At 52.7% G+C, this 27,269-nt stretch overlaps 1 protein-coding gene across 2 annotated transcripts; it reads left to right on the plus strand.

Annotated features, from left to right (window-relative positions):
- The first annotated feature begins 569 nt into the window (after window positions 1-569).
- On the plus strand, window positions 570-26,535 carry MAL (mal, T cell differentiation protein). 2 transcript variants are annotated; one of them, XM_045446931.1, is made up of 4 exons: window positions 574-772; window positions 20,043-20,210; window positions 21,419-21,544; window positions 25,934-26,535. In XM_045446931.1, exons 1-4 carry the CDS (start codon window positions 680-682, stop codon window positions 26,006-26,008), a joined length of 462 nt encoding a protein of 153 aa, XP_045302887.1. In that variant the 5' UTR covers window positions 574-679; the 3' UTR covers window positions 26,009-26,535. The 2 variants fall into 2 exon arrangements, with proteins under 2 accessions (XP_045302888.1, XP_045302887.1); XM_045446932.1 differs by lacking the exons at window positions 20,043-20,210; window positions 21,419-21,544 and having other exon boundaries at window positions 570-772.
- The last annotated feature ends 734 nt before the right edge of the window (window positions 26,536-27,269 follow it).

Consider the following 27,269-nt stretch of genomic DNA (forward strand, 5'->3'; position numbering starts at 1 on the left):
AAAGGGCTCCTTTCTGTCCTTAAATTCAATGCGGACTTGCCCCAGCACCACCACCAGCAGCCCTCCCCCAGGGGTCACACGGTGGAGAGCAGCCCCCTACGCTCAGACGGGAGAAGGGGTGGGTGGGAGAGCTGGTCTCGACGCCCCTGCAGACCGCCAGCCTGCAGCCGAGGGTTACTCTTCCCACCTTGAGCCTGAACGTGAAGGTCGCGCGTATCAACGCGCCCAGAGTTAAGATGAAGGACACCAACTGAAGAACAGGTAAAGCAGAGGTGGCCTTGGGGTGTCACAATGGGAAGTTTGCGGGGCCTAGTTATTGACGGTTGTTTTTCTCAAGGGATGGTGACCACGTGCAAAGCGTGCAAAGCGCCTCGCCAAAGTGGCTCTGTCCCCCTCCGGGTGGGGGGTGGCGCCGGAGTGGGTCGCAGGAGTCAGGCTCCCGCCTCCAGCTCCGCACGCCCGCGGCGCGCTCTCCAGGTGGGGCAGGGCGGCGCCCGCGGCGCGCACCGGGGACCTGGGCGGGGACGGGGCGGGCGGTGACCAGGGCTCCTCCGAGCTCCCTACTCTTAACCCGCGCGCGGGGGCGCCCGGGCCACTGGGTTCCGCAGAGCGAGCTAGCGGTCAGTGCAAAGCCGGAGCCGCGCGCGTCCAGACCCGAGGCCGACGCCAGCACGCCGGCATGGCCCCAGCAGCGGCGTCGGGTGGCAGTACCCTGCCCAGCGGCTTCGCGGTCTTCACCACCTTCCCGGACCTGCTCTTCATCTTAGAGTTTGTGAGTCGCCGGCGCGCCCGCGCCTGTGCTAGGGAAGGGGCGGAATGGTGGTGGCTGCGCGGGTCCCTGGAGCACCTGGGTAGCGAGGCCACAGTGAGGAAAAAGTCTGTCTCCTCCCACCTTCCAGTCGTTTGACCCCCTCTAGCCAAGGGCAATGGGGTAAACAGTCCCCAGGACCTCGGTGGAAAAACCAAATTCCCAGGATGGGTCAGATGTTGGAAACAGGCCCCGGGTCCACTTGTAGCGCGCCCGTTCCAGAGCTGCGCTCCCAAACCGCTTCACAGGTGCCGCGCCGAGTATGCCCTTCCTGGAGGGCGACGTCCTTGTAGAAGCGTCCGGCTTTTCCCTGGGTTAGGATTTCGTTTAAAAACAACAACAACAAAAAAAAAAAAAAAAATCAAAAGAAACCCGAGTACGTGTTACCAGCCGAGGTTTGGAGATTGGGTTGGTGTCGTAGGAGGGGCAGAATCTGGATTATTCTCTTCTGGCTTTTGAAAGTTTCTGGCGAGGGACCGTACTTGCCACAACTTTGAACGGGGAAATAAACAGGCGTGGTTTGCTCCGCTGCAGTCGTTCTGCCCTGCGCGACGGGTGGGGGGAAGAGAGAGGGACTGGCCTTGCGCGTTCCTGTGCCTCGGCTGACCTTGAGCAGCGGGAATCCCGCTGCACCCGCGGCTGGCCGTTCCTTAAGCCCCAGCCGCACAGCCTCCGCCGCCGGCGGCTTCGGAGAGCGCTTCCTACTCTAGGCTTCTGGTAAAGTGATCACCCTGTTGGGAAGTTCCGACCGCCCTCAGCCTAACCTCCGCAGGGGCTGCGGCCCCTTACCTGGGAGAGGGCATGGTGTGTTTACTCTGTGGGTGTGGTGCGTTGAGGTCACAGAGACTCCTTCCCTGCACCCCAACCTCAGAAGTGGCCGCCCGGAAAGTTGGTCGAAAAAGAAACTGCCCACACCTGACTGTGTAAAAATAAACGGGACCCCGGCTTCTTACTGTCTGATTGGAGGCAGGAGGGTGTGAACAGCAAAGGGAGCAGGTTCTGGTCTCCGTGGAGATGGTGGAGGAAAGGGCCAAGGGGGCTGAGGTTCCCTGGGGCACCATATCCTTGCAGTTGTGTGACTTGGGTTGAGCCCAAACCTGGATGTATCCAGAATGACTTCAAAACCTGGAGCTGGCCAGAATCAGGGAAGTGACATCTAGAAGGAACTCTGGACACCACTAAGCCCAGCCCTACCTACAATTTACGGATAGGCCCAGAGGGGAGGGGCTTGCATCCCCTGGAACATTCTTTTTCCAGATGGCTCATCTGAGTGCTTCTCCTCAGCAGTCAGCCTGTGCTTGCCGAACGCTGGATTTCTGAAAAGAGCATATAGACCTGCGGCTTGGGAATAAGTATTGGGTGGTTCCTTCAGAGGCTACTCTTTACAAAGGCAGGAGTTTCATAACCAAAAGAGATGAGGGCTGATGCTGAGGTGTGATGGGGCAAGAGAGATTTTTAAGCAGCAAAAGGTCTCCTTCGTGTCTCTTACATTGCCCTCGTGAGTGGCTGATTCTGCCTTTGTAGCTCTTTGAGGAACACTAAAACAAGAATCAGGAAAGAGTGTGTTACTTGAGCTCCAGGCAGAGAAGACTGGGGCCCCATCCTCCTGCCGCCCTGACAAGAATGGGGTCAGGTGGCCACAGGGGGTGGCAGGTGGGGGCGGAGGGGTGCTGGCCTCACCGAGGGGACAAGCCTCCCAATGCCTCCTCTCGGTATCACAGCTTAGGGGAAGGAGTGCTCCGGAGGGTAGGAACCGCCCAGCCAGGCAGAGCCAAACAGGGCGATCTGCTGGGTGGGGACAGGAGGATATCCCACTGCCAAAACCCACCAAGTGAAAGCAGAAGGCTAGAGGTGGGAAATCTCAGAACCATGGATTAGTGGAAATTTACTCCTCCCGGGGCGGTTTTGTGACCTGACATAGTAGGGGCTTCAGGAAGAAATAATTCTTTCCTGCTTGGAACTTTCCTCTCGGCTGTCTGAGAAGTGATTTTTTTTTTCTCCTCGACCCTTGCCCTGCTCCCTCACCTCCCTCCTTTCCCCCCAACTTCCTGAGAGACCTATGGTGCCTCAGTGGTCTCTCTCAACCTCTATCCAAAAGGACACACAACCCAGTTAGAAAATGTGCAACAAACTTGAATAGGCATTCTTCCGGAGAAGCTGTACAAACGGCCAAGGAGCGCATGGAAAGATGCTCAGCATCATTCATTAGGAAAATGAGATAAAAACCACAATGAGGTACAATTTCACATGAAATTATGGTGATTATCATTAAAAAAGAAAAAAGGAAATAGCAAGTGCTGGCCAGGATGTGAGGAAATTAGAACCCTCACACATTGCTGATGGAAATGTAACATGGCTCATCTGCTTCTGGAAAACAGTTTGGTAGTTCCTGAAAAAAAAAAAAAAAATTACCATTTGACCCAGCAATTCCATGCCTAGGTTTTTAACCAAGGTGATTAAAAGCTGGGACCTGAACAGGTACACGTACACGCATGTTCTCAGCGGCACTGTTCACAATAACCAACGGGTGGAAACAGCCCCAGTGCAATGGCTGGAGAGACAAATTGTGATATATCCATACAGTAGAGTATTATTCAACCATAGAATGGAACAAAAAATACTGATACATATTACAAAGGTGATCAACTTTGAAAACACAATGCTAAGTAAAAGAAGCCAGACAGGAAAGGTCACGTATGCTTCCATTTATATAAAATATCCAGAATAGGTAAACCCATAGAGACAGAGCACAAACTGGTGGTTTTCCAGGGACTGAGATGAGAGGGATAAGGGGCCAGGTTTCCTTTTGTGGTGGTGAAAATGTTTTGAAGTTAGAGGGGGTGGTTGCACGACGTGAGTGTATTAAATGCCACTGAACTGGTCAATTTAAAATGGGTAATTTGGGGGCACCTGTCGGTTGGGGGTCTGACTTCGTTCTGCTCAGGTCTTGATTTCGAGGTTCACGGGTTTGAGCCCCGCGTCGGGCTCTGTGCTGACAGCTCAGAGCCTGGAGCCTGCTTCGGATTCTGTGTCTCCCCCTCTCTCTGCCCCTCCCCTGCTCATGCTCTGTCTCTCTCGCTGTCAAAAACAATAAATTAATTAAAAAATATATATATATATATATATATATTAAAATGGTTGACTTTGTGTTATGTAGACTTAAATTTTTTAAGAAACAAACGTCAAGAAATATTTCATATTACAGGAACGGCACCCATATAATGATCATTCCACTTTGTCAAATCTTAATAGTTGGCCTTATTTTCTTTTAGTATGAGGGAAATAAAGCTTTTCAGATGGCACCACGCCCACTGGAAACTCCACCATTATCTTCTCTTCCCTCCATCCTTGGGGCAATCTCGAGGCTAAATGTAGTAGTGTTCATTACCCCGGAGGAGGGTTTATTTAGACCTTCACTGCATACCTAACTGTGGGCAGATTACACATGGCATTATTTTAAGTTTTCACTTTATGAAAATAGCAACACACACACACATTACCTATCCCACTGCAGCAGGCTTTTCATACAAAGTTGTTTTGAGGCTTACACAGGTTGATACTGTTTATCCCGTCTGCTGTTCATGGACATTTTGCTATTTTCAATTTGTTGCTTTCTGCCGTTGCATTGCCAAGAACATTCTTGTATGTGCCTCTTTAGTTACCTGCTGGGGATTTCTTCCCAAAGGGAGGGTTTGACCTCCTGGTTCATAGGGAATGCACCTCTTTTGTTTCCCCCGATGTCACCGCATCCCTGTCCAAAAAGGGTAATTCCAGTTTCCATACTCCAGAAGCAGAGGGACCTGGAGGCTGATGAAGCATAATTAAGCTCAGGTCCCTTCCAAGACCCTGCCTCATTTTGTATTCTTAAAAAAGAAGGGCCCCAAATTGTACAAGTTTGGAGCTAAACAAGCCCCCATTGTTCCTCATCCGTGCCACACTTGATAACATCAGAATTTGTAATTTTCAGTGAACCCAGTGGGTGTGAAATGCTTGGGTATGTATAATCTGTAGTCCATTGAATTGATTAGTCATAGTTCACAAGCCCACGCCTGACCTCCCAATAGCTTGGGAGTCACAGATGCCAGCGTCCGAAGCGAACAGGGTGGAGCCCCACCCCCCTCCCAAGGCAAGGAAACTGCCCACAGGGACAGGGAAGGGTGGTGGCTCCGGCGAGGCACGGGTGGGGGTGTATGGCAACCTCACCCTGGCCCAGCGCCCCCATCCCAGACCTCTGAACGCTGCAGGGTCGTCGCAGGAAGTAGAAGGCAGATCCAGCGAGGTGGCGGGACCCCTCCTGTCCTAGCGCCAAACACCATCAGAGTCACACTGGCCGTATGGCTGTTGTATGCCACAGGGACACTGGTGTCCCCCTTATGGGCAGCCTCGGGGTGGGACGTCCCCTCTCCCAACACGGGAGCAAACCCAGGGCTTTGCTTCTGGCCTGTTCCCCTGTCCCCACCCAAGGAGGATTTTTTTCCTCTGGGGACCGCAGGCTCTTTCCTCTTCCTCCTCTTCTCTTCTAAGCCAGGGCCTTCGTGACACTTGGTCCACCATTCACAGAACAAAGGTTAACATAGGATGCTTTTTGTCTCAGCTCTCGCCAGGGCCGGAGGAAACTTCTCTTACAAAGTGCCAGGAGAGATCACAGCCGCCCCCCCTCCCACCCCCCCCCCCCCCGCCCCTTTCAGAACTTGTAAAGGAAATGCCAGAAAACAGGTTATGAAACCATTAACTCGGCTCCCTCCTCCCCAGCCTATAAAAAAGGAGAAACTGCTGACAGAATGGCTGGGAATGAAGAGAGACTTGGGGAGCGCAGACAAGTAGGGTCAACTGCTGAGAGCCACCGCTCCTGGGGTGCACCTTGTGGGGTGGAGCAGGGGGGGGGGAGGGGGGGCACGCGGGTTGGGCTTGTCATTGTGATTCTTCCAGTGAACCGGACACAGTAAAATGAGGCCGTTTCCCTGACCCAAAGTGACTGGGGACTTTCATTATTTGAGAGTGACCAGACAAGTCCCGAGACCTGCCCTAGATTTTCACCTGCCTGGGAACAGCGGCCCTACAGAGCCGGGATTGGGCGGTGCGGGTGGGGTGGGAGCAGGATGGGAAAGCAGTTTTCTGGTGGGTGGTCCACCTTCTGGTTACATGGAGAAGACAGCATGAGAACTCACAGGAGATACGAGATGTAGAATCACAGAAACCTAATTTGTCGGAGCTGGGAGGAGACTGAGGCTGGGCGAGCCGGATTGGGAGGTGGGGGGGGGATGTGCAGCTTACCCTGGTAACTCACTCTCCAGGGTGGCACTTCTTGTAGTGACAGCAAGTCACATCCAGGTTTCTGCGTTCACCCAAGCACCCACGAGGAAGTTTTGCCTGCAGCAGAAAGGATCGTGAAAGGGCGGCCCTGTCCATCTGGCAGCCCTGGGCAGGCCTGGTTCCCTTCTTCCCTTCTCTCCCCCAGAGAGTGAAGGGGCAGCTCAGAGCCACTGGGGAGCTCACAGCCCCTGGCTCTGCTTGTCACAAATACATCCTGAAGGATCTGGGTCACTAGGTCGAGGCTGGGCCCAAGAATCTGCATTTCATAAGCCATTGATTCAGCAAGGTTTGGAGGGGCAGTCGGTAAAGCCAGCCCACCCCCTCGATGTTTTCACGTCGAGGACAGGGTAGTGGAGACAGTTCTCAGTGAGAGGCTGGGGCAGGGAGCCAGGTGCCCTAAATATTCTCCTCGGTTCAAGGCAGGCACCCCCTATGCTCCTGTGGAAAGTTCCCTGCTGCCCCAGGCAGGGACCTCCTCTATAGTCACCAGGCAGTGGGGGCTGACCCTGCTGGCCAGCTCAGGACAACGGCTGAGCGTGGCCTTCACTGGCTGTGCCCACTGAGCCTGGCCCTGTGTCCTTGTTTTGCGTTGGGGGCCCCTCTCTGTAGCTGTTTAGAAGTGGGTAAGGATATTGCTTTTCTCCTTTCCTCCTCTCTACAGGGAGGGGAAGAAGTATAGGTAGAGGGGTTTGTTCTTGGAGTTGAGAAGTGACTTTTCTGGTTTTTCAAGAACCAGAGGACCAGAGGACTGCTTTGATCAGGAGAAAGTGACTTTGAGCTGTTCTCTGGAAACTGCCTAGCGTGATGATGGGGCTCAGCCGTCACGTGGTCATGCATGCTACACTGAAAAAGGTTGCTTTCCATAGGTCCTTCCCCAGCTTGATGCAGATGGGGTCATACCCAGAGTGATGTGAGGCATCCTCTCTCTCTCTGAGTGCTTTCAGGAGAGAGTGGGAGGATCCCAGACGCCACGGCAGGGGAGAGGGAGAGCTCTCACCGGGTCACTCAAGGTGGGCCAGGGACAAAGGCTGACTATTTGCACCTACACCTGCCGTGCCCTGCAAAGGTTGTGTGTGAGGGGCGGGGGGAGTGCCTTGTGCTGCCAGCCTAAGCCGGTTCTGCACAGCCTTTGGAATGGCTTGGCTTTGCTCTGGGCTTAGGCACATCCTCAGGGAAGGGCTGTGGGTGGGGCAGGGGGCTGGGGATTGGACCACACGGGGCCTGCCTTGAGGTGGGATGGGGCCAGCCAGTGGAGATCTGCATCGGGCTAGGGGGCTAAGTCCTAATGGACTCATCGTTGAGCCCCACCTCCACCCCCAACACAAGCCTGTCTGGTCTGGGGCTTCCTTCTGGGCTCTCAAGGTGCGGTCCCTGGACATAGTGGACATTGTGGTTTGGACCAAAGGCCACCAGAGAGGGGCACTAAAATATTCCAGCGGGTGTTCTCTTGCGGTGCTGATGGATGTGAGGACAGTGAGTGAGTGAGTGAATGAGCGACGCCCCTAGACCCTAAAGCACTAATGCCATGGACAAGTATAGACTGACCCCTCACAGGCTTCAGATTATTCCTGGGGTCCTGGAGCAGGTTCCTGGTACTCTCTGCGTTGTGGGGCCTCGACTTACCTTCTACATTCTGGTGGAAAGGTTTAGCTCCTAGTTGGCTCCTGCTGGACACCAGCCGCATGATTATTTTCCAGGGTCATGTACGGGCATTGGTTTTCCGCCATGCTTAGCCCCAGGCTCTCTACCACTCCCACCTCATTAATAGCTAATGTTCTGCCCACATCGGGGCAAAACAACTCCCTAAGGCCTGAGAAAAATATGTAGGAGCTAAAAGCAAAGCCTTGTCGTGAGCCATCACACATTGATATGCACAGGCAGTGGGAAGAGGCACGGCCAGGTTCAGCTGACCTGAAATTCCACACCATAGCCCCGGATTCCTGTTAGAATCATGCAGTTGGGCTGGGAGGGAAGGGGCAGGAAGAGGGGAAGGGGGGAGAGAGGAGAAGGATAGCCCTAAAACTCCTGGATCCAGCTTTGAAGAAGGCCTAAAGAGAACCCAGAATCCAGGCTTTAAGGGGCGAGGGGGCGGGGCGCAGGTAGACAGTCCAGGAACGGAGCAAATGGGGAAGGAAGTGAAAGCTGGCATGGTTGTACCTGTTAGTAGGGGTCGGGGAGTGGCGGGGAGGGGGGGGAGGGGGGGTGCAGGTCATGACAAACATCCTGTTGATGGACCCGGGGATGAGAACCACGGGCCTGTGCCTGCAGAAGAGAGTGATGTCCTTCAGCGTTCTGACCTTGTGCTTGTTTTTTGGTCTTAAACACAAACCTTGGTATTCTTTTCCTCTGAAAGAACAGAGCCCATTGAGCAGGCGGAGGAGTGGGGGAGGGGAAGCCTGCTTCCAGAAGCCACCTCCTTTGCAATTCTCTCTGGACCCAGGGCAGCTGGGAGGGAGCAGGGTGAAGGCTAATGGGCTAGTCTCCTATCATTCTCTGTGGCTGTTCTCCCGGCCATTTCCAAAGGGACCCTAGACATGGTGGGTGGGCGGGATTTCATGGTGACCTGCTTGTGGGTGGGCTTGGGTAACTGCCCTAGGCTCCCCAGCCAGCCTGTCAGAGCTGGTACTCAGCAGCTGTGGGGATGTGAGCCTGTGACTGCACCTCAGTTTCTGCATCAGTAAAATGGGGATATAACAGCATCTACCTCAAGGATTGATGTGAGGAGTATTATGCACAAAGCTCTTAAGATAACATGATGCACGTAGTAACTGCTGAATAGCTATTAAGTACAACTCTTACTAATTTTCTAATGACTCAAACACCTGCTCTGAGAGCAACTAGCCAATCCCTGCTAAAATAACTGCACGGTGGGGCGCCTGGGTGGCGCAGTCGGTTGAGCGTCCGACTTCAGCCAGGTCACGATCTCACGGTCCGTGAGTTCGAGCCCCGCATCAGGCTCTGGGCTGATGGCTCAGAGCCTGGAGCCTGTTTCCGCTTCTGTGTCTCCCTCTCTCTCTGCCCCTCCCCCATTCATGCTCTGTCTCTCTCTGTCCCAAAAATAAATAAACGTTGGAAAAAAAAAAAAAACTAAAAAAAAAAATAAAATAACTGCACGGTGGGGACCATAAGACCCATCCCACGCCACCTTTTGCCTTTGATGCCCTTCTCGGACAGTGTAGAGGCAGAGGGTGCGTGAGATTTGGAAGTGGGTGGGGCTGTTGAGGGCCCACTTGCCGTGTCTCTGGGGTCATCAAGTACTGCATAGACACCACCCTCTGTAGGGCCCTCTTAGCAGCCTGATTATTTCTGGCTCCCCTGCTCAGAGCTGCCCCTGGCCAGCCTGATGGGGTGGCCCGGGGGACGGGAGGCCCCGGCAGTCCTGCCCTGCCTTCTGCCTCAGAGGCGGGGGATATCTTAAGCCTCTCTCATGTACCACCCTGCCAGCTTGGTGCCAGCTTTGTGACTTCTCAGTGCCACGCACATTGCTGCGCCTGCCCAAGGGGAAGGAACCAATTACCAGTGAGCCTGGGATTAAGCCTTCCAAAAATGATTTGTCTTCAGTGTCCGTGTATCACCATTTGGAAGGGCATTGGTTCAGGAAGAGGGCAGCCTCTGGCACAGAAGTGTGCCCTCACCTCCCCAAGCCTCCATCCTGCCCTGTGGCTGGTGATAAGCCGAGCACAGTTGGGTGGAGGGGACTGGCAGGAAGGATTCCACCTTGCTTTTGTGTCCTAGGACTCTTTCCAGAACCAGCCCGTAGTCCTCCACTGGTCTCCATTCGAGGTCTTCCTTTAGTGCAGATAGCATGGTGGGACTAAGTCCTCGATCCTTCAGGCCTGGGCTTTCCTCATACCTCCACCAGGGGTGCCCACCCTGAGAGCACCCCGATCCTGCCATATGGCACCTGTATTGCAGGCCATTGCTTGGGGGTATGTCTCCTGCCTGGACCCTAAGTCCGGCCATGTTCCCAGCACAGACTGTGCACCCCAAAGCATTTGTCGTTAGCCTGCATTGGTAGGACAGGGGCTAACTTCTCGCCTCCCACCTGACTAATATTTATGAATCACAAGAGGAGTCAAGGACAGATGGAAGGTGAAACTGACAGTTACCACCGATTCCCAAGGGCAGATGGAAGGTGAAACTGACAGTTACCACCGATTCCCAAGAAAGAACCCCCAGGACCCTGAAAAGAAGCCCCCGGCCCTCTAGCTGGCCGGTTCCTTCTCCCTGCCCTGCATAATCCACACCTGTTTTATTCAGTGGCTCACCAAATTGCTATCCTCCTTGGTGATTCCCATTAGTACCTTTTGTTTTTCTTGCACTGAAGCCACTCCCGTCTGTCTAGTAGTTGCATGGATTTGCTGCTCTTTTATAGGTAGCTTGCTGGTACTTTTCATGGAATCTCCTAGTTTCTGTTTATCCCGCGGGGTTAAGCCCCTGGGTGTAGGTGTGGTTAGGAAACTTTTCCGTTCACATGAAGACATGCTTATCTGAAAGCCCCTAGCTTTGTGGACCCGAGAGAACTTTTCATTCATTCAGGAATGAATGACTGTCCTCCGCATAGGGAAGGAGGTAGCATTAATCAGTGAGCAGTGGCCAGTGCCTGAAGTACAGGGGTAATGGGTACTGTGGAAGAGATCTCCCCGGGACTTGAGAGAAGTGGGATCGAAGGCCTGGACAGGCGCCTTTTCTCAGTCCACACCCACCATGTTAATGGCGACGGCAGACCTGAACTCACCCCCATCCCTTTGAATCTCAAGTCTCTATCTCCCTCTTCACAAACCGACTCCAGGCCCCCTGAGTCCTGGCCTTACCTTCAGATTAGACAAAAGGACACCATCTAAGCCTGCCTTGGGAGGGATAATGGCACGATGTGTCCCTCTGGAAGGATGAGCCTACTGATGAAGGGGCCGGGAGGGCAGAGCAACTTGCACTAGTAAACTGAGTCAGGTGGCCTCAACACCACTCCCAGTGTTTGCCTTGGGAGTAGCCTCAGAGGTCAGATTCCCCATAAGCTGCCTTGTCAGTTGACAGAAGGGGGCAGGGGTCTGCACATGGAAAACCTTCTGATCCCTCCCCCCAGACACCTCCTTATAGGGTAAGAATAAGGGATCTGTTCAAATTGCTGGGCTCTATCCCTCTCCCAGGCAGAGGTGTTGAGCTGGTCACCCTCACTGGGGTCCCGATACTTTTACCAGGACCTGACTCTGCCCCTGGTAGACCAGAGTCGCTCCAGTGGAGCCTGGCAGCAAGACTGGAAGGGAGGGATGGACTCTGTTTTTAGTGCATATCTTTGGATAAGGTCTACCTCCGTAGGTGTACCTGCCTCGGTGCTTACTGGCCACGGTCAGGGGCACTCAGCATCTGTTACGTGCATGAATGAACAAATAAATGAGTGGGTGAGCAAGGGAGCAAGCGAAGGGAGCTTTTCCTTCGACTTGCTGGGAGCCGAGTTCCTCTCCACCAGGCAGGTGGGGCTCACACCAGAACCAGAGAAGCTGGCATAAGCCCCACGTGTGTGCCTCTGGCCATCTTGTCTCCACAGGAAAAGAGTCCCCCCGTCTTCCTCTCAGACCTGTTTTCTGAGGAGCCAAGGGAAGTATGGGAAAGGCTTCAGGGTCTTGGGGTTTTGGTCTTTCCCTCTGGCCTCGCTCTGCGCACTCTCCTACCACCTGGTGCTTCTGTCCCCTTGACTTCCCCTTGCTGCCACTCCCCTGCTCTCCAACAGCTCATCCATAACCAGCCTGTACACACACTCACACCCGCACGCACACACACACACACACACACACATACACACAAATACCCTCTGTTCTAACTCACAGAATGATGAATCTTTTTAGCCACCCAACCCTAGAGCTGGTTGAGCCTCTCCTCCAGCACAGTTACTGTACTGGTCAGACCACCTACACAACATGCCTATCTGGCATTGCAATAACCCCTGACTACTGAAATAGTCCAGTCGAGTATGGACCTTTCCAGGAACACAAACTGAGGTTACTTTCCGGCCTGTTGGCCAAAGTGCTCGGAGCTCACAGCAGCTGGGACCTGTCTCCTCTGGTGTGGCCATCTTTCCTTTGCCTTCCTGGGGAGATGATTTGTGACCGCCTGACCAAAGTGGTAAGACAGCTTAGTGTTAGGTGCACAGTCTGTGTTCGGTAATAAGTTTCCTCTCCTCCTCAAGAGTTTGAATTACAAACTCCTGTCCAGATGTGCCTTCAGGGCACACACACCATGCCCTCAGAGCCATTGGGAATTCCGATGCGGGGCTCCAAGGCGTATGTGTGTATGTGGAAAGCCCTGAATGGGAAGTCCTCTTTAGTTCACGCCTTGACTTGTTACTGGAAAAGTGTCTGCTTGTGAAGACCCTGACAAAGCAAAATATCCAGAAAAATATCCAGAGAATTTGAGCAATTCTTCTGAGTTGACTTCGGTTATCCCAGTTGCGCAGCAGGAACACTGCACAATGGTGGATGCAGAACTCTTTCATCCCTGGTCAAGCAATGGAAACACCACACGAATCTCAAGAATGTGCTGGAGGATTCCTTTCCCCCCACTTTGGAACCAAGGCTCATTGTTTGAAGGAAGCCTCTCTCATATTTTAATGTCCTTTGTGTTTCCTTCCACAAAGGCAGACACATTTTTCTCAACTTCAGATCTCTAGAAGATCACCAGTTTTTCTCTTTTTAATGGTTTTGAAGTTATTTTATTTTATTTTTACTTGTGCGAGAGAGAGAGAGAGCGCGCACAAGAGGGGCAGAGGGCAAGAGAGACGGATCCCAAGCAAGCTCCACATTCAGCACCGAGCCCGACATAGGGCTCGATCCCACGACCCTGGGATCATGACCTGAGCAGAAATCAAGAGTCAGATGCTCAACTGACTGAGCTACCCTCCAGGCACCTCTGAAGTTATTATTAAATTCTGGGTTCCAGTAGGGTTCGGAGTGGATAATTGTGCATGTTGAGATCCTAGACCTACTGGAATTTTCACATGGTGACAGACGAGGCTTTGCCTCATCATATGGCAGTTGAGACAGCGAGCACTCAGACTGCGTACCATCTTTCAGGCACTCCACAGACATAACCCCATTTCACCCCGATCCCATGAGGTGGGCGCTGTTGTTATCGCTATTTTTCAAATAGGGAACAGAGAGGTTAAGTAACTTGCCCAGAGACAACAGGCCATCCTGTTGTAAGTGGCAGAGCTGAGACTGAAACTTGGTAACTCAGTCTCTGAAGTCTACACCCTTAACCATGCTAGCCTGCTAATCCTGTGGATTAATTCCGAAAGAAAAATTAAGAAGCTTCTCTGAGTTTACACAAGAGCTCCCCTGAAGACTGTCTCCTGAGGAAATTATTTTCCACAAAAATCATTGGATTGGGCCGGCCACGATTTATAAACTCGTTTAAGTCTTTGAAATTTTTTTTTTTCAATGTTTATTTATTTTTGGGACAGAGAGAGACAGAGCATGAACGGGGGAGGGGCAGAGAGAGAGGGAGACACAGAATCGGAAACAGGCTCCAGGCTCTGAGCCGTCAGCCCAGAGCCCGACGCGGGGCTCGAACTCACGGACCGCGAGATCGTGACCTGGCTGAAGTCGAACGCTTAACCGACTGCGCCACCCAGGCGCCCCAAGTCTTTGAAATTTTTGGGTCTGGTTTTTTATATCACCCCTGGTTCTTAGGGAACCTCGACCCTGCTCAGCATCTAAAACTGGACTGATTTAATAACAGGCGGTTTCCAGTCCGGAAACAGCAGGGGTAGGGGCCTCAGATCTCCAGCGCATTCCCATTCACAGATACATCTGCCTGACACCCAAGGACCAGCTAATCTCATATTCCAGGCAAGACAGGGATTGAAGCTTGAGGAGAGGGGAGGTAAGGGAGCTTTGCCCCTGGGCTCCCAGAGCCCAGTCAGGAACTGGAGAGGTGTCTCAACTGGCACCACGGGACAGCCGAGCTGGGCACTGGAGACAGGAGCCAGCTGGTATTCTGTTTGATAGGAATTACCAGAACATAATCTAACGGCTTGTGTTGTGGAAATGTGTTCTAAGGCTCTTGGCAAACAGCCTGGGACGTCTGTTCCATGCACTATAACTCTCCTTCTCTCCACTTGAGAGTCAAACCCTGGGCATTACTGTGTTTTCAGGTTGTCCCAGGCAATTCTCGTGTAGAGTGAGGATTGCGAACCGTGTGCGTTAGCCCAGACCCACCCCCATTTTCCAACATGTGGATCGGGACCCCACAGAGAGAGCTCAATGCAGATGACTCCCGGGCCGCCCAATTTAGAGACCGTTTTCTGCCACCACCTTAGCCAGCTGCACCATCTCAGTTATGGAAGACGGTGACCTGGGTGTAGGCGGAGGGTGGTGGGAAGTCCAGCCTGTTGACAGAGACGAATGGAAACTGGGGTCATGTCTCCACTTGTGTTTCAAAATGACTGCTTCTCAGCATTGGGAGCTGGGAGCTGCTTGGAGTTTTCTTTACAAAGGCAAATGTTTGAACCCTCACCTACCCCTTTCTCTTGACAAATATTTGGCCAGTGGGGTCCTGGGGCCAGGATGGGGTGGACTGCTCCCCGCCCAGGATGCCTTATCTCCCCGGGTGTGGGTGCTCTGCTTGCCCTCTCTGTTTGCTCTCTGCACACTTAGTAGGTGAAGTGGGGCGGGCACTGGCTTTGCCCCATGATTCACACTGAACCCCGGCTTTCCACGCAATGGGGCCTTAAAGGCCTTCACCCTGGCCTGGCAATCAGTTCTGTCTTGAGCCTCACCCCCTCTTGAGCCCCATCTCCAGCCACTCTCCCCTCTCATTGCCTACCTTATGCCCAGCTCCCTGGTTTTCTCAAGCCCTCACTGCTGCTTCAGCATTCTCTGGACGTGGCATATTAATTATATTATATTATATTATATTATATTATATTATATTGTATGTTTATTATTTATACTATATTATATTATATATTTATATTATATATTTATTATTTATATTATTTATATATTATATATTTATTATTTATATTATATATTATATATTTATATTATATATTATTTATATTATATATTTATTACTTATATTATATTATATTATATTATATTATAATTATCCTTCCTCCCTCCAGAAAGCCACTCCTTGTTGACCCTTAGGCCCAGTTAACCAGCTAGTCTACCTCCCCCTTCAAGACTCGATTGAGGCCCAGCACCAGCCCAATCCGCTTTGCCCACTCAGGGCTGGCTGCCACCCTGCACTGTAAACTGGCTGCCTCCGCCTCTGTCTCTGAGGGCTGTTGGCCTCCGGGGTGAACAGTGTCTCACCCCCGCTGTGGCTGGGCACAGCGCCAGAAGCTTCGCACTCACACCCGCAGTGTCGGCCAGTGTGCCCCAGCCTGCAGTGGGGAGACACAGCTGCAAACTGCCATTTGCAGACAAGGAAGCCGAGGCCCAAGAGACTGGCTCCTGCTGCGGCCTCCGCCAGCGGCTTGGGAGGAGCGCCCCATCAGCGCGAGCTTGCCGCTGGCGGTGCCAACGCGGCGGGGTGCAGGGTGCAGGGTGCGGGCGCTGCGAGGCGGTGGCCTTGGCCGGGCGGAGAGCGGAGCCTCCACGCATGCGCAGCTGTTGGCTTCCCACGGGCCCCCGCAACGGTCTTCTCACGAGAGCAGGGCCCTTTTCCACAGACGTGCCACTGGGAATAGATTCCCTCCTCGGCTCAGCCTCATCTTTTTCCACTTACCCCTCCTGTCCTCGCGATTGTTATGCCTCCCCCACCCCACCCCTCCCAGCCTGCGGCCCCTTCCTGCAGCTGCGGCTGCACCTTTCTCACCACCCCCACCCCCCACCGCGCCCCGGGTACCCCAAGGGGCAGGGCTGTGAGGGGTGCAGGACAGGCCCCTACCAGTCTTCTGCCCCCCGCCCCCGGGTTCTAATCACTTCATCCGTGCTGTGAGGACCTTACCTTCACATGATGTGTGACTTAAAATACATTCCAGGGACAGGCAGGACCGCCGCATGCTTGCTTTAGGAACCTCCCTGCGAATCAGTGCTTCCTCAGCTGTTTGCGGCTTGGAGGCTCCAGAGAAATGGGACACATTCACTCAGTGTCTCCCCCCCCCCAAAATGGTGGGGGTCAGAACGGGCCCGTGGGACGTGCTGTGATGGTGGAGACATTTTCTAAAGGTGCCCTTGAGAGAGCATTGCTCGCCTTGAAAGACATTATGCTAAAGGAAAGAAGCCAGTTGCAAAAGCCCATCTTTTACTATGTGATTCAACTCATGTGAAAGTTGATAATAGGGAAATCTACAGAGGCAGGAAGTAGATTAGTGGCCTCTTAGGGATGAGAGGGAGGGAAGGAAGCAATAGCTAAAGGGCACAGGGTTTCTTTTTCCTTTTTTTTTTTTTTAAATGTTTATTTTTGAGAGAGAGCAGGGAAGGGACAGAGAGAGAGAGAGAGAGAGAGAATCCCAGGCAGGCTCCACACTGTCAACGCAAGAGCCCCGTATAAGGCTCAATGTCATGAACCGTGAGATCATCCCCTGAGCCAAAATCGAAAGCTGGACACTTAACCGACTGAGCCACCCAGGCACCCCTACAGGGTTTCTTTTGAGGTGATGAAAATGCCCTAAAATTGGTCTGGGGATGATGGCTGTACATGTCTGTGTATATCCCCAAACCATTGAATTGTACACTTTAAATGGGTGAATTGTATATAGTATGTGAATTATATCTCCTTAAAGCTGTCTAAAAGAGAATTGCTTCCCACCATGTTACTATGAAATTTACCGCTATAGATAAACCACACAAAGAAATAAAAAGCATAGGGGCGCCTGGGTGGCTCAGTCGGTTGAGCGACTGACTTCGGCTCAGGTCAGGATCTCACAGTTTGAGCCCCACGTCGGGCTCTGTGCTGACAGCTCAGGGCCTGGAGCCTGCTTCTGATTCTGTGTCTCCTTCCCCTCGGCTCCTCCCCTGCTCACACTCTGTCTCTCTCTAAAAATAAAGATTAAAAAAAAAAAAGAAAGAAAGAAAAAGCATAATTTTTAAAAGGATCTTTGCAAGGTAGGACACCCAAAGGCAGGACAGGGTCCCGAGGTCTACCAAGGGGCAGGGGCTGGGATTGAACCCAGGGTGGGCTTTGCTCCTATGGACAGGTATTCTTACCATGGGCTCCAGGAACGTGCGAGAGGGAGAAAAGCAGGTCAAGTGTCTGGATTACCTTAAAGCTTCCCTCTGCATTGGCATTGGGTGCCAGAAGCTCAGCATCCAAGCTACCTGGTGCGTACTCAGGACTCAGTGGCAGGCACTCAATGCGGTGGCTTCACTCTGATTTCGATCCCCCCCCCCCCAAGCCACACAGGGAGACACCTAGATGAAAGAGGTTAAGTTACATGAGCCTGCAGACAAGTCTGAGAGTCATCTTCTCAGATTTTGCCATTTCCAGGACCACCTGTGCATTAACTTACCTCATATGTTTTTTACAGTTAATTGTGTCCGAAATAACTGTGTCATTACCTTAAAAATAAAAACAGCGTCATTATCCAGTTCACCTTTGCCTACCTGTTCCTGGAGTCCACGCTCTCGGGGAGCTCCAGACCCCTGGCTCAACTCAAAGCTCTTCTTGCCTTAGAAAAACCAAAGAGAGTGAAAAAGAGAATCACTGGGGCGCCTGGGTGGCTCAGTTGGTTAAGCGTCCTTCGGCTCAGGTCATGATCTCATGGTTTGTGAGTTCGAGACCCGTGTTGGGCTCTGTGCTGACAGCTCAGAGCCTGGAGCCTGCTTCAGATTCTGTGTCTCCCTCTGTCTCTGCCCCTCCCCTGCTCGAGCTCTGTCTCTCTCTCTCTCTCTCTGTCTCTCTGTCAAAAAGAAATAAACGTTAAAAAGAAAGGAAGGAAGGAAGAAAAAGAAAGGAAGAAAAAGACTCATTTCCTGATGTGACATTCAGTGTTCCTCACAGCCATGTCCACTGGCCACCCATAAGCACCTCTGAGGCACCGAGTCCCCCACAGGATTCCCTGACACCACGCTCTCCCCTCCACATGCAATGCAAACTGTCCCTTTGGGATTGGTGCATAAATCGTTCCAGTCTACCCATATATCTGACCGGAGACCCTGAAGGCAAGTTAACTAACTCAGACACTGAGGTACAGCTGGGAAGGTGTCCCACACCTGGGAGTTAGCCGTGAGCAAGGGGGACCTCACCGCCTCCATCACATGGTCGGGGATAGTGCCATATTGTCACAAGTGCACCTGTTTTGTGCTGGACACTGCAAAGGAGAAGGGCAGGGCTCCCTGAGACCATATGAACAGGGAACGAACTGAGATTGGTCCACCTTGGATGGTCAGGAGAGGAGCATCCCAGGCCCTTGCCTCTGCCCTCCACACAGGCGTGCCGAGTTCTCCCACTTTTCCATGCCACAATTGGGCCTCCTACATCCAAGTTCTCAGCCACCGGCATGTTCATGTCCCTGTGTCAGGGCCCCGTTATGGAAAAGGCCAAGCAATCTGTGTGATCTTAAAGGCAACTCTGGATAAAATCTACACACACACACACACACACACACACACATATCTTATGTTACAGTGGTCTAAGGATTTTTATTTACCTGCTGTATTTCTCTGTTTGCTCCAATGGCTTCAAGTTGTAAAATGTGTCCCACTGCTTCTGCCGGGGCCTTCGGGCACCCTCGGATTCCGCAGTAGAGGAGGTTTTTCTGGTCAGCGATGCCCATATCTGATTCATTAGGCCCAGCTTGGTTTTGATAACTCCAGATTCTTCATTGCTCTGACTTGTCTACTCAAATGTGATTCTCTCCTGATGCTTCTCAGCTGAGAGGCTCAGAGAACACCTAGAGGGACAGTGGTCTCTTACGTAGCAGGTGGGCAGCAGGTACAGGAGGTGGAATCAAGGTACTGTTTGAGTTCACAAGGCAGGGGACATAGGACTAGGAGGGCAGCCCGTCCACAGCGCCGGATGCTCGAGGTACCCTGGAGACCTTTGACTGCAGAGCCCCTCCGCCTGCGTCCCAGCCTTATCTGGGTGAGCGACGGTGGACGAGGCTGACTTCCCAGGGAAGAAGGAAGTATGGAAGGTCCCAGCTTGGATTTGTGCGCCTTTGTCCCCGGGGAGCCAGGACCCCTACACTGTCCTTACGAACCTCTTTGAAAACATGGGACTCACTGAGCCTTCGGACATCAACAGGGGCGTCTTCTGGATAACGGCAGGGAAGCGTTTCTCCCCTGCCCGTCCTAGGCCACCTGAAAAGACTCTCCACTCCAGCCCTGACCCTAGTAATCAGAACACTTCCTGGGCCTGGGGATCAAAGGGGACAAATTAAAAAATTATGCTTATGACATAGCGTGATCAATCTATTTTGCCAAGTAAAGACCGAAAGAATGTGCTGGTCGCTAACCTTTCGTAAAAGAAACGATATTTCAATGTCAAAATACAAGGATTTAATCTAGGATGTCACCTCAGAATAATGATAATACTGGATGAGGTAAGTCCTTTCTTGGGATGACAAATTACCTGGCGTCCACGTGCCTCAGTTTCTCCATCTGACAAATGGGTCGGTACCTCGTTCATAGGGTTGTAAGAATGAACTGAGTTCATATTTGCCAAGTGCTTGGGGCAGTGCCTGGCATGTGAGTGTGATAGACGTTTTTGTTAAATAAAAAATTGAAATTGTATTTAAAACAGGCATGACAAAGGCAGGCAAGCAGGGGCTTGGGAAGACTAGGACTGTCAGTGCAGGCTAGAGCCTTGAGGGGGAAGAAAGAGTCATTTTTGGTGAGGAAAGTGCCCACTGCCATTCCCTGCCTCCTTCCTGTTCTGCTGCCCCTCATGCCCCAGTGTGACCTGTAGGTCTGGCCCTTCCTGGGTATGGGCTCTCCTGCTCTGTTATTCACCCCTGTCCTCCCTCCCTCTGCAGGTCTTTGGGGGCCTCGTGTGGATCCTCATTGCTTCGTCCCTGGTGCCCATCCCCCTGGTCCAGGGCTGGGTGATGTTTGTGTCTGTGTTCTGCTTCATGGCCACCACAGCCCTGCTCATCCTGTACATAGTTGGTGCCCACGGCGGGGAGACTTCCTGGGTCACCCTGGTGAGTCCCGGCCCGGAATGGCTGATGTGGGTGGGTGGGTGGGTGGGTGCTGGACCCTCTCCCCTGGCAAGCTGGCTTTTCCAGTGCTAGGTGAGGCTGCCCATAGATGTCTCCTAGCCACGTTCCAAGGCTCAGCTGGCCAGCCCTTCAGCTCTGAGCTCTCCCCAGCAGCTCTCTGAGGGCTCCCCACAGCCAGGAGGTCAGGAGAAGGTGAAGCAGAGCTGGATTGTCGCTGCCCAATTCCCACTGGGCCTGCTCTGCTTTCTCCTGCATGACTGCCTTTTTCATGGATAACCAGCAGCCCAACCACCCCTCCCCATGCCACCTGCACCTGCCAGGTGCCTGCTGGCATCTCCCAGCGTCCAGGAGGGCTGGTTTCCATCTTGGGGGTGGGCAGGGTCCTGGAGGCTGGCCTTGGCTGCCCTGTGTGAGGCCAGGCTTACTGGCCAGTGTCCAGTGATGACCTTCTAAAGCAGGGTCCCCAAGGAGGGGCTTGGGGGGTGGGGGGAAGGGATGGCCCGTGGACATAATACCGCGTAAATTCTGCCACGAAGGGGGTAAAATTTGTGCATGGGACACCTGGCCATTACTTACCATGGAAGAGGGCAGGGCCACTTGGCCAGGCCTTTACTCTCAAAAGGCCTCCTACGGAGACTTTTCGAAATCACCTCCAAATGCCAGCTACTCAAAACCCCCGCTTTGTATTTTCTTGCTTTTAAACATTCCTGGAGCTCCCCCACCCCCCTCCCCCCCAAAAAACTGACAATAACAAGACAAAACCACAGTGGAAATGGCCTGGGCCTCTCACCCTGCACTGGTCACCGAGGCCACATCTAAACTGAGACTGGACCACATATGACACTTCTCAGGGCCAGAGCCAATTTCTACCTGTTAGATCCCAGGCTGCCCCTCCCTGCCCCCACCTCTTACTTGATCCCAAGTCAAGGGAAGGCAGCGTGCCTTCTCCCTTAAGTCCTGACTCTGGCCCCCAAACCAGTGAGATGAAACCAGCTCTGTGAGGAGGGGGCTGGGCTATGGTAATGGGGGGATGGGGCAGGGGTCTGGGCGGGCAGGCCCTTCCTTCCCAAAGGAAGTAGCAGAAGATGAGGGCGGGACCTGAGCCGCGCCAGGAGGGGACAAGGCTGGTAGCCACGCCCTGCTGGGACCACAGCTGCCCATCTCTCTGATGGCCTTTCCTGACCCTGCAGGATGCAGCCTACCACTGTGTTGCTGCCCTGTTTTACCTCAGCGCCTCTGTCCTGGAAGCTTTGGCCACCATCGGGATGCAGGAGGGCTACACCTACAAACACTACCATGAAAACATCTCTGCTGTGGTGAGTTTCCCAGGCAATTTGTCCCCGTTCCCAGTTCCCACCGCCCACCGATGGAGGGTCAGCAGAAGGCTGTTTGGGCCCTCCCCTCTGTTTCTTAGCTCACTGACTTTCGAAGGAATGAAACCTTCCCCTTATTCCTGAAGAAACGAAGCCCTGGAGAAGGGAGGGCATGTGTCCAAGACTCCCCTTGGCCCTCTCTGCTCAGTGCTGCGCTGCCCAGGCCTGGGCTGGCCTAGGAGTCCATGCCTTTGCAAAAGGGAGATGACCGTGAGCACCAGGCACTGTCTTGAGCTCTCCATAAACGATCTGATTTAACTCTCACGATAACACTAGGGTGTAGGTGTGCTTATTATACCCATTTCACAGATGCAGAACCGAGACACCAAGAACATGGATACCTTGCTCCAAGGTAGCCAGGAATTATTGGTGTCCAGGGCAGGTGACCACTTTTTTTTTTTTTAAGTTTCTATTTATTTTTGAGAGAGAGAGAGAGACAATGAGCAGGTGAGGGGCAGAGAGAGAGGAGACCGAGAATCCCAAGCAGGCTCCTCACTGTCAGCACAGAGCCCAGTGTGGGGCTCAAACTCAAGAACCGTGAGATCGCGACCAGAGCTGGAGTCAAGAGTTGGATGCTTGACCGACTGAGCCACCCAGGCTCCCCCATCCACACTCTCAGCACCTGTTTGGAGCAGTGAGTTTGGCTACTTGGGTCTCCTGGCTCTCCCTCAAAGCACAGTCAGGCTCGGGGAAGCAGCGAGGTCAGGGATGGAAAATGGAGTAGCCAGTGTCTCCCCAAGCCCTGGCTCTGGAACTGAGGCTGTGGAGAAGCCTTTCTGGGCCCAGCGTGTCCAGACCCCCCAGCTGTGGGTGTTTGTCACCACAGTTAGGACTTCAGCTCTTCCCGATGATGCCTCCTGCCTAGCAGCTCTGAGAACCTGCTGGAGGAGGAGGGGCCAGAGCTCAGGCCTCCACCACTTTCTTGAGCAAGTGCCTCAGCTTGCTCATCTGTGAAATGAGACGGTAACTCCTGTCCGACTCCCTCAGGACTACAGACATATCGAACACCTTCCTCCAAGGCCTCACAGCAAGCAATGGGTGGCCCGGGGGCTTGAGCCTCATTCGCCCCGTCAGCAGAACAAATGGGGGTGCCAGCTGTGTGTGGCCAGGGTGCAGGCTGCACGCGGGCCTCTGAGCTCTAAAAGAAGCGTTCTCCAACTGTGGGACCAGACCCATTGGTGGACTTTGAGGTCCACCAATTTTCTCCTTAATGGATTTTCTTCTTAATGGGATGAATCGGAATGACAGAGAGGAGGAGAATGTTTTGATTCATAAAACCTCTTTCCAGAGTTCTGCATGTGTGGGCTCCCACCAGCATGCAAACTCGCGATATCAGGTGTATTTTCTAGCCGTGAGTGAGGTGTAAAAAATAGGGAAGAAGCTTCAGGAAGTCGCGCTCCTCAGATTTCTAGAGGTCGACCTGTGAATCATACAAATCCTGAGGTCAAATGTGATGATAGATCACAAGATGCCAGCTCCGGGTGCCAAAACTGTACTGTCCCCACTTTTTGGAAAGAGTAGAGTAGAGGTTGAGAGAAAACCCACAGGGATGGGCACTGTTGGGCTCTAGGAAGGGGTTTGGTGAAGGTGTTCCTCCTGCTTCCAGAGGGTGGGGTCTGGAGGAAAGTTACTGAAAACCTTGTCTACAGGTCCCTTGTCCCAGGGAAGCCACATGTTCCCCTTAAGCTCCCAGCCTACTCTCCAGTTCCAGAAACATGGCCACTGTATGGTCCCTGGCACCCTTTCAGCCGTCCCCCAACGTGGGAATGTCTCCCATATTGGCTCATCTCCCAAGATGGCTGCTTTCTAAATAGTAACACAGCCAGGAAGCACCTTGGCTATTTTTCCTTCCCTTGGGAGGCTGGTAACCCGCTTCCTCCGTTATCCTTCAAATGACTCTCTTTCATTTCCTGTCACCTTAGAGAGCCTCGTCCCTCCCCCTATCCCAACCCCAGAGGCCTTCTCTCCAAACAGACATCAGCGGCAAGGCGTTTGACAATTTCCATAAAATTATTGCAGATAATAGTGAAATGTGCATGGAACGTGGCTAGTGGGTCAGCACGTGACGGAACGACCCAGATAGGGTGAATTACTGCCTCTGCCCACTGGACAGATCTCTAGTTGAGAACCACTGTGATCTACTGTATTCCAACTTTTCTCTTTTTCTTCCTTCCTAAATGCAACGTACATCCAGAGAAGTTGAGTAAGATACAAGTGTACCAAGTGATGAATTTCCATGAAGTGAACTCTTCTGTGTAACAAGCATCCAAACTGAGCAATAGGACATCATAAATAGCTCCCAGAATCCTCCTGTCCTGCTGCTGCTATCACCGTGCACCCAAACAAAAGACTACCGCCATCCTGATTTCTAGCTGCCTAGTTCAGTTTTGCCTGCCTTTGAGCTTCATGTAAATGGAGTTACACAGTGTGTATTCTTTTATGTCTGGCTTCCTTCTTTCAACCTCAGATTTGTGAAGCTCGTCTACATTTTTGGGTGGAGAGGTAGAGTGTTAATTCCCACTGCTGTATATCATTCCACTGGTGGCTACACCGGCATCTATTTGTCCACGCCACAAGTGATCGTGTCTCCCCTCCCCCCCCCCATTTTTGTTAGTTGAATGAGATCTACGTGGGCATGCCCAGGCAAAGTCGAGAGTGCTAGAATCAAGAATCAAAATGTTGCCAGCCGGCCGATGCACTGGGCCAAAGGGGATGTATAAGCCCGGTTCAATGTAAAGTCACATCTTTCTATTCAAAATATCAGTTGTATGAGTGCACAGGGGAGATCCTGCCCAACCACAACACGCCTTTCCTGGGGGTAGCCAGCCCGGGAACGGGGAGGCACCTCAAGACCTTCTCGCGCACATCCCTGGCCTTTGAGAGCATCTGGCCTGCCTCTCGCCCCTCTCTGTGATACTTACTTGGACCCGTCTCGAAAGCTAAGCTTCCCCCTCTTTCCTTTGCAGGCAGCAGAGAGTCTGTGCCAGAGGGATCCCTGGGATTGGTGGGAATTAACTGAGGGCAGCTAGAAACTTCTGCAGAAAGCGGGAATAATAATGGCAGCCATTTAGGGAGAGGCGTTTCTGAAGGCCTAAGTATATGCCTTCACGTCCCTGGCTCTCAGTGTCCCCAGTGTGCCATTGCTTGACCTCACTTGGAGAATAAGTGCCTGTTTCCTGTCACTGCTGGGGACAGCTGAGGTGCTTCTGTTCAGGGCTCTCGCATCTGTCAGCTGCTCCCATCTGACAGGGAGAGGTGTTTTTTGGGGGTGCTGCTCACTCAGGTACAACCGCTCCTCTCAGATGGTAGTTAAGGGTTCCCGGATGAGTTCCCTTATATTGGTTATTAAGTAACTCGGCTTACTCATTGCCTCTGGCCAATGAGGGTGAGGAGTTCGCCCATGTGTGGAGGCAGGGAGAGAGCAGGCATGATGACCGCTGGTGTTTATGGGCATTTTCAAGAGTCATGGAACCGTAGCTGCCCTAATGTTGTGCCTGGGTTGGAAACTCTTGACCCCAACACCCAAGGTCACAAAACCAGGTGCAGCTATTTGACTTGGGGGCAGGCAAGCCTTCAGGGAGGCCAGCCACCCAGAGTAGGGTGATAGGAATAGGTGGGGCCCATGTGAACATTGCAAGTCGGGGCCTTGACAGGGACAAAGTGACCGTTTGCCCCATTTCCAGGGCCTTTGTTCCCAGTGCCAAAACACTGACTGGATCTTTCCAGAAGCTTTCTCAGTAAGCCCCCTCCTTTTTGCAGAAGCCTCAGTCCCTCCTCCCCGTCCCAGGTCCTTACTTCCTATGAGCCTGGCACCCTTGCTCATGCTTGTGAAATTAAGATTCCTAGAATAGCATTCTCGCGGGAGTCTGAGGATGACCAGACAGCATCCAGACCTTAACCAGAGCCAGCAAACCCAGGTGCTCATATTCTCTTAGCCAAGGCCAGTGGAGTCAGCTGGTGGATTCTGACCTCAGAGGTGTGGGGGAAGGAAGCTTCCCATGAAGAGTGGTATCATTTGAGGGGTCTCTGAGGGCCCCCATTTCCAATTGGGTGGCACCAGCATGATGACGTGTGATGACAGATAATTGACCTTGCAGCCCCAAACCCAGTGGGCTGGTAGGTCACTTGGAGACCTGTGCTGAAAGCATTCTGGGGCCACATCTGGGCTCGGCAGGAAAGGATATCTGCGGGAATGATAGGAAGCAGCAGCGGCCGGCACCCTTCCAGTCTGTCACTCCCGAGCGCCATGTCATCGCCTGGCTCAGTGTCAATGGCCCACGCGTCGCCCTCTCCCCATGCACTCCCATTAATGGCCATGTATCTTGGTTTCAGGTGTTCTCCTACGTGGCCACTCTGCTGTACGTGGTCCATGCGGTGTTTTCTTTAATCAGATGGAAGTCTTCGTAAAGCAGCAGAACTTTTGCCGCAAACCCCAGACGGTGTTAACTGATCAGCCCGCCTTCCAGCGTAACATTTTCGACGCAGAAACACTCTCGATGCTGGAAAGAAGAAAACAAACAAACAAGCAAAAGCAACGCTCTGTTTCTTGTGGGTGTTATGTTTACTCTCCTACGTGCCTTCATGTCAGGGTTGGGGGCTTGCCACGTTTGACCTCCAACTACGAGCTGTCTTTCTAGAATCATTTCCTATTTGGGAAAGGGGGATGTGGGGGTGGGAAAATGGGGAGTGTGACCACAAAACAAAGATCCCCTGCTGACTCCCGGACCAGATCTTTTGAACTGTCTTTTGGAATTTTCCACAAGCCTCTTTGAGTTCCTGCCCCCCAACTCCACCCCCCAGGGCATCCTTCCAAGTCTTCATGGATAGTCTACCTGTCATGGGGAGTAAAACTCACCCAACAAATATGTGCAGATGTCCACGGTGGAAGATGATAAACCTTTGAAATGCTTTATAAAGTGCCTTTATGTTCGATACTTTCGTGGGGTGTTTTTGGTGGGGGGAGGGGGGGGGTTGTTCTTCTTTTCCCTGTATCAGGAACACCATCGTTTCAGCTTTCCTTCTGAGGAATCCTTTGGCTGAGACTGAATCTCTAGAGGCAGCATCAAATGGCAGTTCAGCTGTGTATGCTCAGCCAACGCACTGTCCGAGAGCCCGTCGCTGGGTACTCCACCCGCCCCAGCTACCAGGCGTCTCACGTGGCTTTGCCCCCTCTGGAAACTTGCCAGGTGCCAACCCAGGGGAACCCGTCTTCTTCCTACCAGACCAAGGGGCCTGCGCTCAATGAGAAAGTCCCTCAGCCAAAAGAAAACAAGGCGCAAAAATTTCCTCTCGCTCTTTGTGAAGCTGGGCAGAAATTCCCTGGGCACTGTGCTTTGCGTTCTGTTCCAAATAAACTGTTTTTAGACTCTCCCTGGGCCACTCCGTAGGAGAGACAGGGGACCAGACTACTGAGGGTAAGGAAGTGCAGTGAGTGCCACATTTTAAGTATGTCTGGATTGAGAGGAGAGCGGACAGTTAGGAAGGAGGACACTCAGGAATCCTGAAAGCCAAGTTTCCGTTTTCTTTTTTTTTTTTTTTCAACGTTTATTTATTTTTTTTGGGACAGAGAGAGACAGAGCATGAACGGGGGAGGGGCAGAGAGAGAGGGAGACACAGAATCGGAAACAGGCTCCAGGCTCTGAGCCATCAGCCCAGAGCCTGACGCAGG

This window comes from Leopardus geoffroyi, chromosome A3, assembly GCF_018350155.1.
Source record: "Leopardus geoffroyi isolate Oge1 chromosome A3, O.geoffroyi_Oge1_pat1.0, whole genome shotgun sequence".
Taxonomy (NCBI): domain Eukaryota; kingdom Metazoa; phylum Chordata; class Mammalia; order Carnivora; family Felidae; genus Leopardus; species Leopardus geoffroyi.

Bases quoted from the DNA above. Each gene is read 5' to 3' on its own strand.
- MAL (XM_045446931.1), top strand. From the start codon at position 680: ATGGCCCCAGCAGCGGCGTCGGGTGGCAGTACCCTGCCCAGCGGCTTC. The intron at 773-20,042 runs GTGAGTCGCCGG...CTCCCTCTGCAG, and splicing joins TGCTCTTCATCTTAGAGTTT to GTCTTTGGGGGCCTCGTGTG. The intron at 20,211-21,418 runs GTGAGTCCCGGC...CTGACCCTGCAG, and splicing joins AGACTTCCTGGGTCACCCTG to GATGCAGCCTACCACTGTGT.